The 16,532-nt window shown below is 39.6% G+C and overlaps 1 protein-coding gene across 1 annotated transcript in view; it reads right to left on the bottom strand.

The window, feature by feature from the left end:
- fstl5 (follistatin-like 5) overlaps positions 1–16,532 on the bottom strand; it is a 163,865-nt gene that overhangs the window by 25,165 nt on the left and 122,168 nt on the right. The window contains exons 10-12 of the mRNA XM_076103560.1: positions 15,590–15,710; positions 4,387–4,548; positions 3,539–3,673 (exon numbers count right to left, since the gene is read on the bottom strand). Coding sequence (XP_075959675.1) covers positions 3,539–3,673; positions 4,387–4,548; positions 15,590–15,710 — 418 coding nt within the window. The remainder of the gene's footprint in view (positions 1–3,538; positions 3,674–4,386; positions 4,549–15,589; positions 15,711–16,532) is intronic.

The following is a 16,532-nucleotide window of genomic DNA, read 5'->3' as shown; positions in this document are numbered from 1 at the left end:
AACAAAGTGTGAGCAGCTCAGACTCTCCTCGTAGCTCCGTTCTGGCCTTAAGCACTGACGTATTGACGGCGGCTGGCAGCTTTCCTAGAGAATATCACCCAGCCGCCCCTTTATTGGAGAACCTAATAAAAATATCTGTCCATCTCCAGTGGCTAATCAAAAGCCAAGACAATGCAAATGACAAGAGGGGGTCAAACATCACACCTGCAGCCCTCTCACAGATTTAATATGTTTTGTGTTTGTTTGTTTCACCTTCTTATATGAGAAGTTGCTCAGTTATATACAAGACTGCACTCAAATATTTCTCCGTTTCTCTCTTTACCACTCCGGTTCATACTTTTCTTTTTTAGACCTTCATACATCTGAAGTTCATTTGATCGAGTTTTTCACTCACAATTATTGATGTACAGCTGTTTCACATGTTGAAAAAGACAATTATGAGCAGTTCTTTAGAAGCTTAACACTTTTTAAACAATTTATATTTATATAAATGTATTCATAAATTGTCTATTTCATTTGTTCTGTATGTTTATTCTTTTTCATGCTTTATGTAAAGCACTTTGAAGAAATGTGCTTTATAAATAAACTGGCCTCTAGACTCTGAATGGACAGAATTAATTAATAAACAGTGTACTACTTTCGTTTTCACACCTCTCTCTGTTCCCACACACACAGTTGTTGGCAGTTACGTGAGAAACTTCTTGACTGGACCTTTTGTTACTATTAAAATAATTACACTTGTAAAGCTGAACAATCCTCTTTCTATCTCTCTTTTATACCAGACTTCTTGTGATTTCCATATGAAGAAGACAGAGCCGGTTGAGTGGAGCGAATAAATGAAACACGTCTGGTTTTGTTTCTTCTGAGAAACAAAGCGAATATAAACGACACAAAGACAAACTGTAGCGACAAAGAGAAACAACGGATATCAAGCTCGAATTAAGTAACAGGGACATGATGGGCCAATAGAGTGTATAAGAGGTTTAAAAAAAAAGGTAATTAAAGAGCCGTCTTAATGGCGATCTCTGCAATGGTTCTAAAAAGTTATTTACGTTATTTTAACTGTGCAATAAAGTTTTTCCAGATTAGACAGTTTTGTGTATTACCACCAAAGGATTCTGAGAGTCCAATATTTCTTGTGTTTGCACTTCTGTTTCAATCACCTTTAAGGATAAGGCCCTTTATACATCTTCTTACTGTCAACACATCCCATGAAAAGATCAAAAGCAACGAGGAACTGACCTTAATTACTACAATACTGTTCATTCATCACACGGCAAAGCCTCATGTAGCTTATTCCTCTCTCACATCAGTGAGTCACACTGTTGTACTGGGTATTATGTAGTAACATGGGCACTGTAGTTATTAATAAGCTTTATTTTTTCAGGTCATCTTGATGAGCTTTAGACCTGAGAACAAGAGACATTCATAATCAGACTTTCATCAAGCAGAAGTGTCACAAATGTCTGGTTCCATAGAGTAAGGATTAGCTTCTATAACTTTGTAAATTGAATATCTTTGGCAGAATAATAAATTAAATAAAAGTTGTTTTTGGTCCTTTCGTGCTATTTGTTGTTGATGTCAATAACACCATTTTTTTTCTTAAGGATTTTTTGTGTACATAGTGAAAATATTTTAAAATAATTAAGCTAAAGTTGTTATCAAGATAAGGTAGGGCAATTTAAAAATGCTGTACTGAGCAAAACATTTTTAAGGCTACAAAAATGACATTTCAAGACTCCCTTTTGAACTAAAAGACTCGTGAGGGAGTATTTTCCAGGAGCAGAGGTAAAGGTTTCACAGGTTTCACAGGTTTCAGAGGTTGAGGGCTGCAGGCGGTGTGAGCTGACACCTCGCATAAGCCTCAGGCTCACGGAGACAGATGATCCAGGGAAGATAGAAAGTCGCCTTCCATTTGCTCACTTATAGTTTCTGAATAAAGGTGAAATTATTGTGGGAAAACTACAGTGGGTCATGTATGCAGTCAGTCAGATTTTCATGCCAGACTACGACAGTGTTTTATATACCTTTCGTAATGTAAAAGTGCAGCCACGTCTGTCTGTCTGCTGACAACCCTTTGAACTCTTATCCTCTGGGGTTGCTCACACCAAAAAGGGTCTGCAATAACCATCTCCCAGCACCATTTTGGCCGGGGGTACAGCTTCAAAAGCTTCAAAGCACACGGGTGACTTCCGACCTCGGCGAGCGTGATCCTCTGATGCGCGATGGACTGGGTGGAGGAAGTGCCGTAACGCCGAGATGACATCTAAGCGCATTGGGTGTAGGAGAGGTGCGGGCAGTGTATACACTTGAAATGTGTGACTTGACTGCAAAGTTGATACGTGTGCTGTTTGGGATCCCTAATTACCCAAAGGAAAGAACGACACATTAACAACTGGTCTTGAACCCCAAAGACAGATTCTGACATTTCAGAGAAGGTCAACGTTAATTACCGTGCGAGGCTCTATTCATGGGGGCAGGATACAAGGGGAGATTGTTTGTGTCGAAAAAAGATGCCTCCAAATTTGAATAAGAAGGTTACTCGTGTCACAGCCCTAATGTTACACGGTTACATATTGACAATGCCAAATACCACCTTAATCAATTGATGCTGTATGCGTGACAAACATCACTGATGTAGAGTGACAGAGAGGAAACAGTGGAGATGCTAATGTTGAGCAATTAGTTCTTCTGTCTGTTTACATCAACTGACAGAAGAACATCTGACAATATTTTTTAGAATAAAACAACATTTGTAATTTATTAAGCAAGAGTGCCAAACATTCACTGGTTTCATCTGTCAAAGAGGAGGATTAGCACTTCTTCTGTGCTTTGTATAATTGTATAGATCATTTTTGGGGGTTTTGTACTGTTTTTTAAGACAAAATAAGCATTCTGAAGATTACCTCAGACGTTTGATCGGTATTTTCACTGTTTTATATTTTTATAGACTAAAAAATTATTTAACTGAACATTACGTTACGGCTGCAGCTAATGATTCTTTTCGTCATCGATTAATCTGAAGATTATGTTTAGGATTAATCACCTAATTGTTTAGGGATGAAATACCCATCATAATTTGCCACGGTGATGTTTTCAAATGCCGTTTTTGTCTGAGTAACAGGCCAAAGCAAAAAGGTATACAAGGGTATAAAAAAGCTGTAAATATTTGAGAGATCAGAAACAGCGAATTTAAAATTTTCTGTCGGCCCTTATTAATTAATCAACCTATCGTTTCAGCACTAATAACAAATAGTGGCAGCACTACTGTACACCAGCATGGAGGGGATGAAATGTGAGAGACCAAAATGTTTTCCTGAGTGGATCGAGGGTTGCGTGAACAATTGTTCCTGCTTCCAAACCAGGACATGAGGAAAGTATAGATAGTATCACCATTATTTCGCTGGCAGAGGCTCTATCACTGCATCACAGAACATAAACTATTAAGAACTGACGGGATAAATTATTAAGAGCTCCATTTGCATGACTCCATTATCCCTTGGAAAAAAAACAGACAAACATCATGACTTATACATACAAGTTTTGCGCGCGGAGTCTTCCACAAATAGCGAAGAGATGTCCTCGTCTATGCCGGCATCATTTTTGGCGATGCAAGTATAGGCGCCGGTGTCTTCAAAGTGCACATTACTGATGTGCACCTCGCTTCCATTAGCTTTGAGCAGCAACAGAGAGGGAGAACAGACAGAAAAAGACAAAGATAAAAGGAGACTTCCGTGCTACCATCCTCTGCTACCGTTCCTCTGTTACACAACAGATCTCTAATATGTTAGGAAGGAAGGTGAGAGGTTTGTTTTCGGAAGAATTCAAAAAGGTAGGAGTTCAAAGTAAGAATGTGGCGCATGTCTGCCACTTGCTGTGTTTCTGTGAACACTGGGGTATGTTAAAAGCTTTTGTGTGTAACCTCGAAGGAAAAGCATTTGGCTTTGCTGTTAATTGAAAGAACGATAAAGCATTTAAAACGTAATATTTGATACTGTGACCAAACAATTAAAAGTATTAAGCTATCGACATTATGAATCTCTTGATGACCTGAATTTAACATCTTTAAACTGAAAATGGACAGAATAACATCGAACAGGAAGTTCAACCGGCGAATCAGCGAACATGCATCATTCACCGCTCATAAAGTACATGAGTCAACATGAAAATACAAATACATGAACTGACAAATATCTTGTTTGTTTTTGTTAAATATACCGGATATTTATTTGAAACATACATTTCAGATTGTACAGTAAGGATAGCAATAGTCATGTCATATGTCACCTTACATTTTATAGTGCTAGTAGCATTTACCAGCAGTAGTGGGAATAAAATAAATCAACAAGTGTAAATACAGTGAGCAGTAAACTCTTGACTCGTTACCTTGCAGGGTGAGCTGTTTGGACAGCTTGGTTGTGATGTCCATGCCGTTCTTCAGCCAGGCCAGCTGGGGGCTGGGGATGCCCTCAGCATGGCAGCGCAGGCTGGCAGTGACGCCCGGCTCCCTGGCTTGGCTCTCTGGGTAAACTCGGATGATGGGAGGAACTGGAATATGGAGGGAAAGAGGAGAGGGAGACGTGAGATCAATAAATGCAGTGCATCCCACGATGTTGTTTACTTAAGTACCACTTGAGGAGTGAGTCGACCTTATTGAACGAGAAGTTTTAGAGAAGATGCCAAGTCCTGAACTTATGGTTTGGCATTAGCATTGCAGAATGCCTTTAGATAAGGTTACCGCGCTCTGCGAAGCCAAACAAATCAGATAGATAAATAAGGGAGAGAATCTCGCTTCGGACGTTATTGATTTTGCTTGGTAGCCATCGATTTTATGTTACCTTTTGTCAGGAAGGGAATGACGGGATGGATGCAAAGAAAACAAAATGTGTGAAGGAAGAAAAGGCACAAACTGAATGTTGCTGTCTACTGCAAACTCTTCCAAAAGCTGACTTTACACATTTCTGCACATTGTGGCACCGTCATGCTGGAGTTTCACTTCCTTACCCTTCTTTACCTTACCCTGAAGCAAAAACAAACAAAACAAAAAACAAACTATCCTACATACTGTACTTCCAAGAGGCATAAATCAACATAATCAATAAAACACACAAATACATTAACAATATGAATTTATGCAGTGGCTGAGAATATGCCACACGTTTTGCTCTGCACCCGGTGGCTAAATTGTTCGAGTCTTGCACCACAAAACATGGAAAATATCAAAAGAATGAATTTGAATAATCCTTTAAAGAAAGACGCCTTCTCCGAGTACCATGACAATGATAAAACCTTTCAAAAAGGATAGTAGTATCTCTGAGGAGAAATGCTGACTGAAACTTGGACTGTGACAATGAACTGTTTACAGAGCGACCACGAAAAGGCGGCGTGAGTCATTCCACAACAGCCTGTCACATATAAGACGACAACCTGGCAGCGGTTTAAGTAGGGACATCACTTCTTTTTTCCTTCTATCTTGCCATCTTGTTTTGAGCAGTCCCTCGTTGCCTCTGTGGCCCAAATCAGTGTCCTCTTTTTTTCCATTCTCCTTTCTGAAACAGACTTCAGAGACATGAGCGGAGGATGGAAGTGAGCGTCTTTGGCAGAAGCAGAAGAGGCAGACGTGCTGTAGAGACTATTTCCTGCGGGCGCTGGGTTAGAGGGAGTCTTTACTCAGCCAGGTGAGTGAAATGACTGAAGATTGTTGCCACGGCCATCTGGTAACCACGGCACTCCTGGGCTTTGAGGCTCCCGTCGAACTCACTGCCAGCACGCCATCCAGAGAGGGCCACCGAGGGGCTCCTACGACACTCGGGTTACTTTACCAATCACAGTCACAGTTACTGCGACGGCCCTCAGCGGTAACAAGGTTGACTGGATAGAGCCCACGGAGACAATTATTTTAGTAAAGATTATTACTCACACTTAATATCCTCACAGATGCCTATACAAGCTTACAAAAGCTCTCTTTCATGTGTGTGTGTGTGTGTGTGTGTGTGTGTGTGTGTGTGTGTGTGTGCAGCTCCTGTTCTCTATCTGCTTTTATTATCCTTCTTTTTATCCCTTTATGTGTCGAGTGTTCACTGTAAATCACCTTGTGACAGCCGCGGTTGTTGAAATTGCTTTGTGTGTGTGAGGATTGCTTGAATGTAAAGCTGCATCTTTACATCGGTCTTCCTGAATGCTCACACAATAAAGAGCAGCAATCTCAGTATTTCCAAAAGGTAGATACTATAAAAGCATTATGTAAATTCTGTGATTTGATTTTGCATTTTCACCTACAAGGATTAGATCCTGCCGTCTATACAGCATGTGTCCTTTTGGCTGAGTGTGCCTGAGTTATAAATCAGGTTTTTGGAAAATAATGGTAACTTTGCAAGTTAAGTGGTCGTGGGTAAGTAAAACAAAAATGAAAAAATCTGATGATGAATTCTGAGAATATCACCAACACAACTGGTAATACAGAAGATTAGAGCTGAAACAATTAACCAAGTTGATTAGTCGATCCCTAGAAAATAAACTGTTTTGATAATTGATTAATCATTTGAGTTTTCCAAACCAAGCTTCTAAAATATGAGATATGCTGCTCTCCTTTGTATTAAATGACGGTTAAGTTAATACTTTGGGGGTTTTAACTGTTGTTAAAAGGAAGAATAAATAATGGGAATTTTGACAATTTCTTTTCTATTACACTCTGTGTCAACTTAACATCCCAAATGTGATCATTACTAGGACACTAGATTGTATGTAAATGTACTCATTATGAAGGCCAGGCAATGGTCAACACTTCCTTTTTCTCAGGCTGAAGTTGTAACAAGTAAGTTATGCTGAGTTTTGAATAAATTGAGTTAATCGTAGTATTGTAAATGAATGGCTAATATAAAGATATTAGCAGTATTTAAGATGATCTAATATCAAGATTAGTTTCAGATAAGCGATCGTAAGAAACTCATCATGTGTTTGTGTGTTGCAGGGGTTGGTTGGAGGTTTTTGGGGTCTTGGCACACATAGCATGAACCTATGTTGCTGGCCCACATCCACAACAACCTACTAATCAACAGTCGTATAGTGCGAGCGTGGATCGACCGGACTCCCTTCAGCACCTCATTAATAAAAACCTCTAAGGCAATCTCACAAAGCTGCATTAATTGGCTGTTGGAATTAAAGCAAAATAGATCCAGGGGACTTTTAGTTCAAGAAAAAACTGTATTGCTGCCACAGTGGTTACAGTAATAGCTTAGACACTTCAGCACTCACACACAGTAAAAGCAGTGCAGATTCAAATGCATTATTTCTGCTGAATGCGTGGTGATTCGAGCACGATCGATCTGAATTGAACATAATATTTTTCCAAGAAATCTGCTTTTTAATAAAAACAGGGCCATCTTACATTTGAGAACTTGACATACGTAGATGTCATCACCGTTTTTTTCTGTAGAAGAGGAAGGTGGTGAATAGTGTGAAGGAAAAACAGAAATATTATCCGAATGTAACTCAACCTGCCGCTTCCTAGAGGCTCTGCAATGGTTTAACACACTAATCCTCATTCTCTTTAAGATGGTAACAATTGAATTAGAAACACCTGCAGGATGCAGGTTGTCATGTTTAATAACTACATTTAAATGTTATAGTTTATATATATATATATATATATATATATATATATATATATATATATATATATATTGTGTGATTCTGTGTTTTTCTAACCTTCAGAATCAATCTAGAAACAGGTGCTGAAAAGGGGAGACAGGGCAGTGATCTTATCATCAGGGTGGTCTATTGTTGGAGCCAATACAGTAAATAGAAATATCTTCTGATGCCATTGAGACTGATAGAAAATAGATAGCATGGCACTGAGCTCACATCTCATCTCACACACCTTTTTGGGGTAAATTGCTGGTGATCTTTGAGATGATGGAACTGGTTGGTGCTTTGTGCTGAAGACGTCCAATCGGAGCTGCCGACACCACTGCAGGAGTCAGATAGGTCACAGCAAAAGAGCAGGTGCAGTGTGTGGAGGGTCGTAATTACACGGTATGTAAGTGCAGGTGTAATCAGTGCTGTGGTATTGGTATACAGAGGTTGGCTGAGGCAGAGCAGAAGTTGCAACTGGGTCCTCTGTAGGATTTTCATGGACCTAATTCAACAAAACATCTGCGGTGGGAGGGGCAGGCAGCCTGCCAAAACTTCAATAACCCAGCCTAGTTTCCTCAGACATCCAAGTGAGGTTTCCACGCAGTTCAGCACGGCATAATTACATTGGTAAACATTGAAACATTGTTTAAATATTTGTATGAAAAGTGAGCATATTGGGTCAGCAGACAGGTGTCCAAATGAGTTTATTCAAAAGTGTCTGTGTTATAGCAAATAAATGACAAGAATATGGACTAAATGAACATGAAGGGAACAAATATACATGTTCTTAGCAATTTGGTTTGGACTTTGGGAATGCGGGCACAGACAGTACAGTATGTGGACTAAAGCCAGCATGGTTTCAGGGTTGTTCAGCGATTCAAATACGCGTGTTGCTGTGTCTATTGGTGGTTGTTTCCCATCGTTAGAGGAACAATTGACCAATCAGAGCTAAACTAAGCTAGATTGATAAAAAAAATATCAAAAACTGTGAATGAGATGCACACACCTGTACAAGTTGTTGTCAGTGGACTTACAGAGATAACAACTCTTACATCAGAAAATGTTTTGATTGTTGTGAAAACTGCTGCAGCTTTCCTGTCAACTTATAATGAGTTTGTCAGGATGCAGACGTCTGATTATCGGGCCATGGGAACTGTATATGATCATACTTAAAGTGCTTCTCGTCCAAGTTGGAAACCTTGACCTTGTGGTGATTGTTGTTTCTGAAAGGGTTTAAACGTATTGAGTAAATAGAGTGATGTTTAAATTGTGTTTGAAAAGATTGAGTTAGTAAAGGTACAATACGGGACCTGAGCACACGGTGTGAGAGCACTAATAGAGAAGTATTTTTTTGCGGGAGGAGAATATCACTTTTGATAAACATCAACGAAAAAATGTTATCTCCACTAAGTGCTGCATTTCTGCCTTTGATGAGTACTGTTTAACAATGGAGCTCATCTTCTCACTTCATTCTTCAGCCCTGGAGCTCTAAAAGGGATGTGTCACCACTGTTTGCATCGTATTAGCTTCTTATCTTAGCATATCTATTACCTTACCCATCTCTATGGGGGGGGAATGTTCTTTCCCACTGGCTGCCCATAGAGCTCAATAATGGTGACTCCGTAGTTAAAGGCCCATTATCTAAGAACAACCTCGTGCCAGTGAATCCCCCCCATGTGACTGTGGATATGGGAGACAAAGCACATCCTGCTTTGCTGTGGACATTAATTAATGGTATTGAAGTTTGAACCAATAGTCACTAATAGAGGTCAATAAAGCATTGTAAATGATTAAATTCCCCCTTCAGGGAGAATGAAAGTCTGACAATAAGCCAGGAGTGAAAATCTATTTAATTACAAAACTATTTGAAAAAAAGGAAAACATTTGGAATTCTTTGGATGAGTGCAAATTCTAATGTTGAATCAAAAATAATAAAAAGTTATACTTCATGTATATAATTAAGTTCATAACAAATGTGGCTGATTTTCGGGGGATTGGGATAGTTGTTGTTAGTTTAGAATAAGAAGTTTCCTACTCACAGCAATCAACTGTTTTACTTGAACTACAAACTGAATAAATGTTATATGAAAACTATATATATATATAAAGATGAAATATAAACTTAAATTCATATATCTGTTGAGAGTGTAATACATTGTGATTTATATGACTTTAATGTGTATGCAGGTGCCATTGATACTGAAATTTAAAAGCAGGAGATCCGCTGATAGTTTGATTGGATAAATGTATGTATATGCACCGAAATGAGTCATTAAGAAATATTTTATAGGAAGTGAAGAGAGGAATTTTAAAATAAAAAAAGGTAAAAGTGAACAACTGACACAAAGACATAGGATTACAACTTTGAAAATGTCTCACTGTGTCCTTTAAGCTTTCAAGAAACAGTGTGTAGGCTTAAGATGGCTTTATTGGCGGAAATGGAATATATTATTGATATCTATGTTTTCATTAGTGTATATTCCCCAGAAACTAAGAATTGTTGTGTGTTGGTTAGCTTTGTTTTAGGTGTCGATTGGTTCCAGTGTTCATTATTACAGTTCAGGCCTTGTGACATCATCATAACATTGAAACATTGAATCATTGAAACTACAAATATGCTTCTGGCTTTCTTTCAATTCAGTTCAATTTTACTTACATGGTACAGCCCAATATCACGAATCACAAATGAGCCTTAGGAGGCTTTACAATCTGTACACCACCCTCTGTCGTTAGATCTGTGCATCGCATAGGAAGAACTCCCCCAAGAAAAACCCCTAAACAGGAAAAAAAGATGAAACATCACAGGGAGCGACTGCAGAGAGATCCCTCCCTCTTTGAAGTGACTCTGCTTTTATACGTATATTGATATTCAATGGCATTAAATGATAAAATGAAAGCATTGATTAAATTATTGAAAGCATTTTAAAAAGCTTCGGTAGCATCCAGTATTCTGCTTGAAGACATGAATAAATGTTCCTGCTTCTCTCACAGTAAATCTGCATCTTCCACCAGGTCCCCAGCAGCCTTATTAGCTACACAGAACCATGACACTCTACTTTTCCCTCTAAACAGAAAAAAAGTGTGTTCTCTGCCTTTTGAAAATACGTCACTTACGCGCTCCACCAGTGTGCAAACTCAATTCCTGCGTGCAAATCACCGTTTCCTTTCCCCCGGACAGTCGAGAAAATGAAAGGAGCGAGTCGAAACTCGATTCAGACAAGATGTGAGAGAAGTTGCATTCTGATGTGTTTCTGAGAGTCAGGAGAGCCACTGCCAGGAGAATGCAACACAGCAGGGCTGACAGCTCCATCATAAAGCTCCCCAGCCAGTCGTCAATCACTCAGCAAGGCTCCCATCGGCCATGGCTGCTCAGGAAGATGAGCAGGCGTGCAGACTCAGACACAAACACCATGGCAGGAGACTACTTCAACATCACAGTACTGGGAGATTTCCAACTAGCTGTTCCAACTCTTTAATCAAATTCAACACGCGGCTGTTGCTGACAAACGTGGCGGTCATAACCATTGGATTGCGAGAACTGACCAGGTAACCGTGACCAACACGTACTTAAAATAACACACATGATCCTGTCCCCTCTCTATCACATACATACAAACACTCACCATGACGTACTGTACACACACACACACCGTGACAAATGTGCTCACGCCATGATGAAAGCCTCCTCTCGTGATTACTGTCCCACCTGAGCTTCATGCCTCTTAGAGACACGTGGGAGTAATCAAACATACATCACGTAGCCGGTGAAAAAGTACTTTTCAAGGGTAAAACTGTAAAGCAGAAACTGCTGGAGCTGTTCTAAAAAAAGATCTGGGACAAGAATTAAGAAGCTTAATGGATCTCCAAGGAGTACCACGATGTTTGCATGATTTTTATTTCTACCACGAAAGAGGAGTCATCTTCAGAGTGCACTCATTTTCTTCTTTTTTGTTATGCATTTTATTTTATTTCTTATTCAGGGATCATGTTCCTTAAAAGAATGATAGATTGATATATATATATATATATATATATATATATATATACACACCATACGGTCTTTTTTTAAAGAAGTGATGCACAATCATCAACAAGAATCCTCTGAAAATCAAGAGTCAATTGGCATGTCGAAACATTTTTGCTACATAAAAGTGATTTCTTTCATAACGGATATAAAACGTATGTATGTTTTTAGATCAAGAACAGCTTTAGTTCATCGTTCCAAGTGGTGCGCACTTGGAAGCTCCACTTGAAAGCTCCATGTCTAACGTTATATGTCTGCGGCTCAGATTATAAGCACAAAGTCTTTCATTGAACACCATGAGTCACATTTGAGAAGTTGGAACCACAAAATATTTGGCAATTTTTGCATGAAAATTACTGAAAAGATGAGTCAGTTTTAGAGTTTCTCTATCTGTTACTTTGTTGTTTCCGAACCTTCCCTGACAAAACCATGAAGGTTCCAGGATGCCGCCAACATGCAAGTATTCCTACAACAGCTCAGCAACTCTGGGAAACGAGACAGTCCAGCCACGATCAAGGATTCTGGTTCTCTGCTGTGCGTCAAGGTGAGCTCAATAACTGTAGATCTACTCGGTACGGCTCCACCTCTGACTTCGGCCTCTTCCCACTAGAAATATGACATCTCAGGTCCTCAGGGACAGTTTTACAGTGAGGGATCAGCACACCACATCCTGCCACATATAGCTAACTTTGCAGGCTTACATGCTGGGCATTCTCAATTTACCTCCCAGCAAGGCCCCATGGGTAAAGGCATGGGCGCCAGGCGCATCAGGTCTTAATGTTAACCCCAACAACATTACTGCCAGGGTTACAGAGGCACACAACCCCCCCCACCAAGATAAGGTGGTAAATCTCAGAAGGGTATCGCTAGATCATTCTCAAAAAGAGTGAGAGGGCAATAATGAATGACAATGACAAATAACTGCACATGAATACCGCATCAGTAATGTATGTGTTATGCATCATTAATGTCTGCAAACAGCTTGAGCTACCTTTTGAAAGATGATGCTGCCAGGCAGACGTAAGCATTAGGACCAATATTCTTGCATTTTACCCATCAGAAATACTTACATTTCAAATTATGTTTTCAAAATGAATGCTGCTTCCTTAGGAAAATGAATGTACTTTTCCAGCAGCAGAAGTGGTTGGTGCATTTGACGATTCAACCACGACTTTTCATTAATTTACCCCCCAAAAAACAATTTGTTTTCTGCTAAAGTGGTTGTGAGAGTGGACAAACTTTGCAGCCACACTACAAATTAGATGCAACTTTATTGATTCCTGTGGGTAAAGTGGGGTCACTGCAACAAAGAAAGGGCTATAGATTAAACAAACAAAACAAGAGCAGACAAAGCATACGATAATGAATAATCAGAGCAAAATGTACATCTCAAGGATAATAGTGCAAAACGCAGAAAGCATTGCAGTGTCTTCATCAACAAGAGGCAGACAATACAAGGAGGCTGACTGACAATAAAAGCTCACAGACAATGTACAAAGTGCATGTGTGGAATCCACGAGGGACATTTCGATGAGTCAGTGTGTGTGTGTGTGTGTGTGTGTGTGTGTGTGTGTGTGTGTGTGTGTGAGAAAGAAAGCCCAAAACTGCTGAATGATCCTCCATTCACAAGCCTACAGTAGAGAAATCTCTCAGGGAAATGAAAAGTTTCCCAAAAAGAATCTCCAGTCTAAATTCCATCTACTCTTCTGAATAAAAGTCTGAATATTCTATCTCTTGTCATTCTCATGTGGCCTCCCAGTGATGGACAGCACTCCGAATCCAGTTTCCCAGAATTACTCTTTCAGCTGTTTCTTAATTGAGTTTTAGAAATTGTCAGTAGTCATGGCAGGGTGATATGCTGGTCCTTGGAGACTTCACCCAGACTATGAATTTGAAATGTATAGTCTGCAGTAGAAAAGGTCATCTGGAAGTTTCGTTATCAATTACGACCAAAAGTCACATGTCTCATGAGATTCGCCATGTTTCTGTATCTTTTCCCAGATAACAGGTATCAAGACTAACTTAAAGTACAGGCCTTGAGTGAAACAGATGAGATGTTATGGGTCCAATGTGGGTGACAAATAAATATTGAGCAGAGCGACTACACTTTAATTAAGCAACGTGTGAGAACAGCGCTGCAGTTTTTAGTCTGGTAGAGTAATCTTGTAGGAAATAAGGCAGTGGTACAGAGCCAGTGTAATGACTTCTCTGTTTCCAAAAACAAGTTGCATCAAGATATCACTGTTGCTATTGGTTCAACAATGGTTGATATTTTTTTTATATTCAACAGTCTTTTGGGCTTAAATTAAAGTGAATAAATATTGACAGACACGGCTGCCGGTGTCACTGTCAGAGATTGTTATTTGTTATTTCTGATTGGTTGTCAGTCCTAAGATGGCAGGTCTTACGTAATATGAAGGAGTGGAGCGATGGCGGGAAGCTAGCCAAACTCACCTGGATCTCAGGTTAGGTTAAGGCCCCCGTCCTTTATTTGTAAGCTATTGTCTGTTAGAAGCTGGTACAGCCATACGGCTCAGTGGTAATTAAATCCCCTAGACCCAACAACTAATTATTCTAGCAGTATTACCTGTGCCAGGACACTGGAGAGTGCCCGTACCTTCACAATACTTCACTACCCTGAAAAGCAAGTACGCATGTGGTATGTAACAATAATTGAGTTCCTGACAAACACTTGTCATATAATCATGCGTTTGATTTTATAGTAGTAATATTATTTTGTGGGATATTATGCTTTTGTAGAAGTGGCTTAAAAGACACCAAACCAGCTCATGGCAAGACTGCTCCCTGTGCATCCTTGTGTCTTCATTAATAAGGAGTGCCATCCACAGCTATTCACAGAGACACTCTGCTTTGAAGTACTGCTGGGGAGGGACCCTTTAGGAAAGGACCTTTGTGTCCCAGGAATAATAACGCAATATGTTTTTTCACTGACTCTAATTTGCTGCATCCGTATAGCGCCAGGAGATGCTTCCTATTTTAAACATGTGTGAATGTACAGGTAGTGATGTGTTTAAAATGACAAGAATCACCAACAATGATTCATTTGGAAGCAGAACTGTGTTCAAAGCTTGAGCCATCAGACAAAGAAAAGAGTGCAAGTCACACTTAATAAACAGAAAATCGAAGTAAAAAGATGTCACATTGAGGCAAATCTGTTTGACTTCAAGACTTCTCTCAAAGATAAGAGCTGTTTGAACAAATCCCTTTGATCAAGGACAAGAGACTATGATACCACCATACCATACCACTTCGCCAGCACAACAAAGTAAAAAGTACAAAAGCCAAACTAGCCGTCTTTAAGTTGAGCAAGAATCTAAATCTCCCATCTGCGAGCCATATAGTGGCTGACGGTCTGTAGGGAAATCTCTGAAATGCTCTTTTTCGGCTGAAGGGCCTCGTCTGGGTCTTGTTCGGTGAACAGCAGAGATGGTAGTCGGCGTGTTACACCGTAGGGAATGAGAGACATGTTGTCTTCCTGTTTGTAAATCAGATAAGACGGAGACTTTAGCAGGAAAGCTAATATGGTTGTTCAAAGTTCAAAGTGTTTTGTAGCAGGCTGCTGTCTGGCTCAGTGCAACCGTCTGCTCTGCCAACGATAGAACGCTGACGTTTCTGCTTCATGCAAGATTGGATTGGCTGTATCTAAACATGGTCTCCATCTACATAGACGGATAGCAGAGCGGTTTTACATCAAACTAATGCAAAACAAGGGGATAAAACCAAAAGGTATAGTTGTGGTTTCTGATTTGTTTTCCCTTTAAACAAAGGACAAGTGATTTACCGAGCACATATGTTGTAGTAGACAAAAAAATGCAGTGGAAAGAGTTGATCGTTAGTGGTTTGCACTGAACAGCAAATGGTGAATTAATGAACAAAAAAGTGCGTTCAATCTCTGTGTTAGTCTCTTACCATTCACTTGAAGAGTGTGGGTCTGAAAAAGTTTCTCGTAGCCATCAGCGTGACAAGTGTAGTTTCCCATGTGGGTCGTGGTCGCCTTGGTGATGTACAGTGAGCCATCATCTCCAAAGTCCTACCAGCGGGAGAAAGAGGAGAGAAAAGGGTCTTCATGACTCACAGAAAGAACTGGCGGTCTCTTTGCAACAGTGATGTTAGAAGGCATTTGATGCTGGAAATGAATGGCTTCAATATGAATGCAACAAGCCTGCAGTGTGCAGATGACAAGATAAACACGTTCCATAGCACAGGCAATGAGAGTTTTTACCATCGTTCAAAAAGACACATTTTAGAGCAATGTCCATCAATCTAAGTCAGAAGTTAAAGCCATTTTGGTGCCACAGAAAAAACGAATGAGGAAAAAGTCAAAGTCACAGTTAAGAAAAATAGTTTTCTGGTACGTGTCATTTTTCCAATCAGAGGAAAGTGATCTGATGAAAAAGGACTGAGGCTATAATTGATTAGCATATAAATGACACAGCGTTAGCTGCTTTCAAAACAAAAACAGGGCAATACAGCGCCGCCGACATACAGTCAATCAGAATAACTTCCATTACTCATGTACAACGTCATTGTCCCTGAAAAGGACAACATGCATGTCCCACAAATACACAAAACGTGTTGCACTTCAGTTATCATTTGTGAACTAATGAAGAGCCAACTAAAACATGATTTGTTCATGCTGTGTTGTGATTATTAACCCTTGTGCCTCACATTGAAAAAGTTGCTCTTATGTCCTTAGAGGACACAACTATCTGTGTCAAAAAACTGCAATAAAAGTATTATTATTTTTCGCTTTCTTACCTACTTCATACCAGATCATAACCTTTTTGTTTTGTATGTTTACATAACTGTTTTATGAGGAAAAAAACACCAAAATTTAATTATTTTTTGTTAA

The sequence above is a fragment of the Anarhichas minor genome, unplaced genomic scaffold, assembly GCF_050575085.1.
Source record: "Anarhichas minor isolate MPS153535 unplaced genomic scaffold, ASM5057508v1 ptg000028l, whole genome shotgun sequence".
Classification (NCBI taxonomy): domain Eukaryota; kingdom Metazoa; phylum Chordata; class Actinopteri; order Perciformes; family Anarhichadidae; genus Anarhichas; species Anarhichas minor.
Note: the sequence above shows the minus strand (reverse complement) of the source record. Positions and strands in the feature narration are given on the sequence as shown.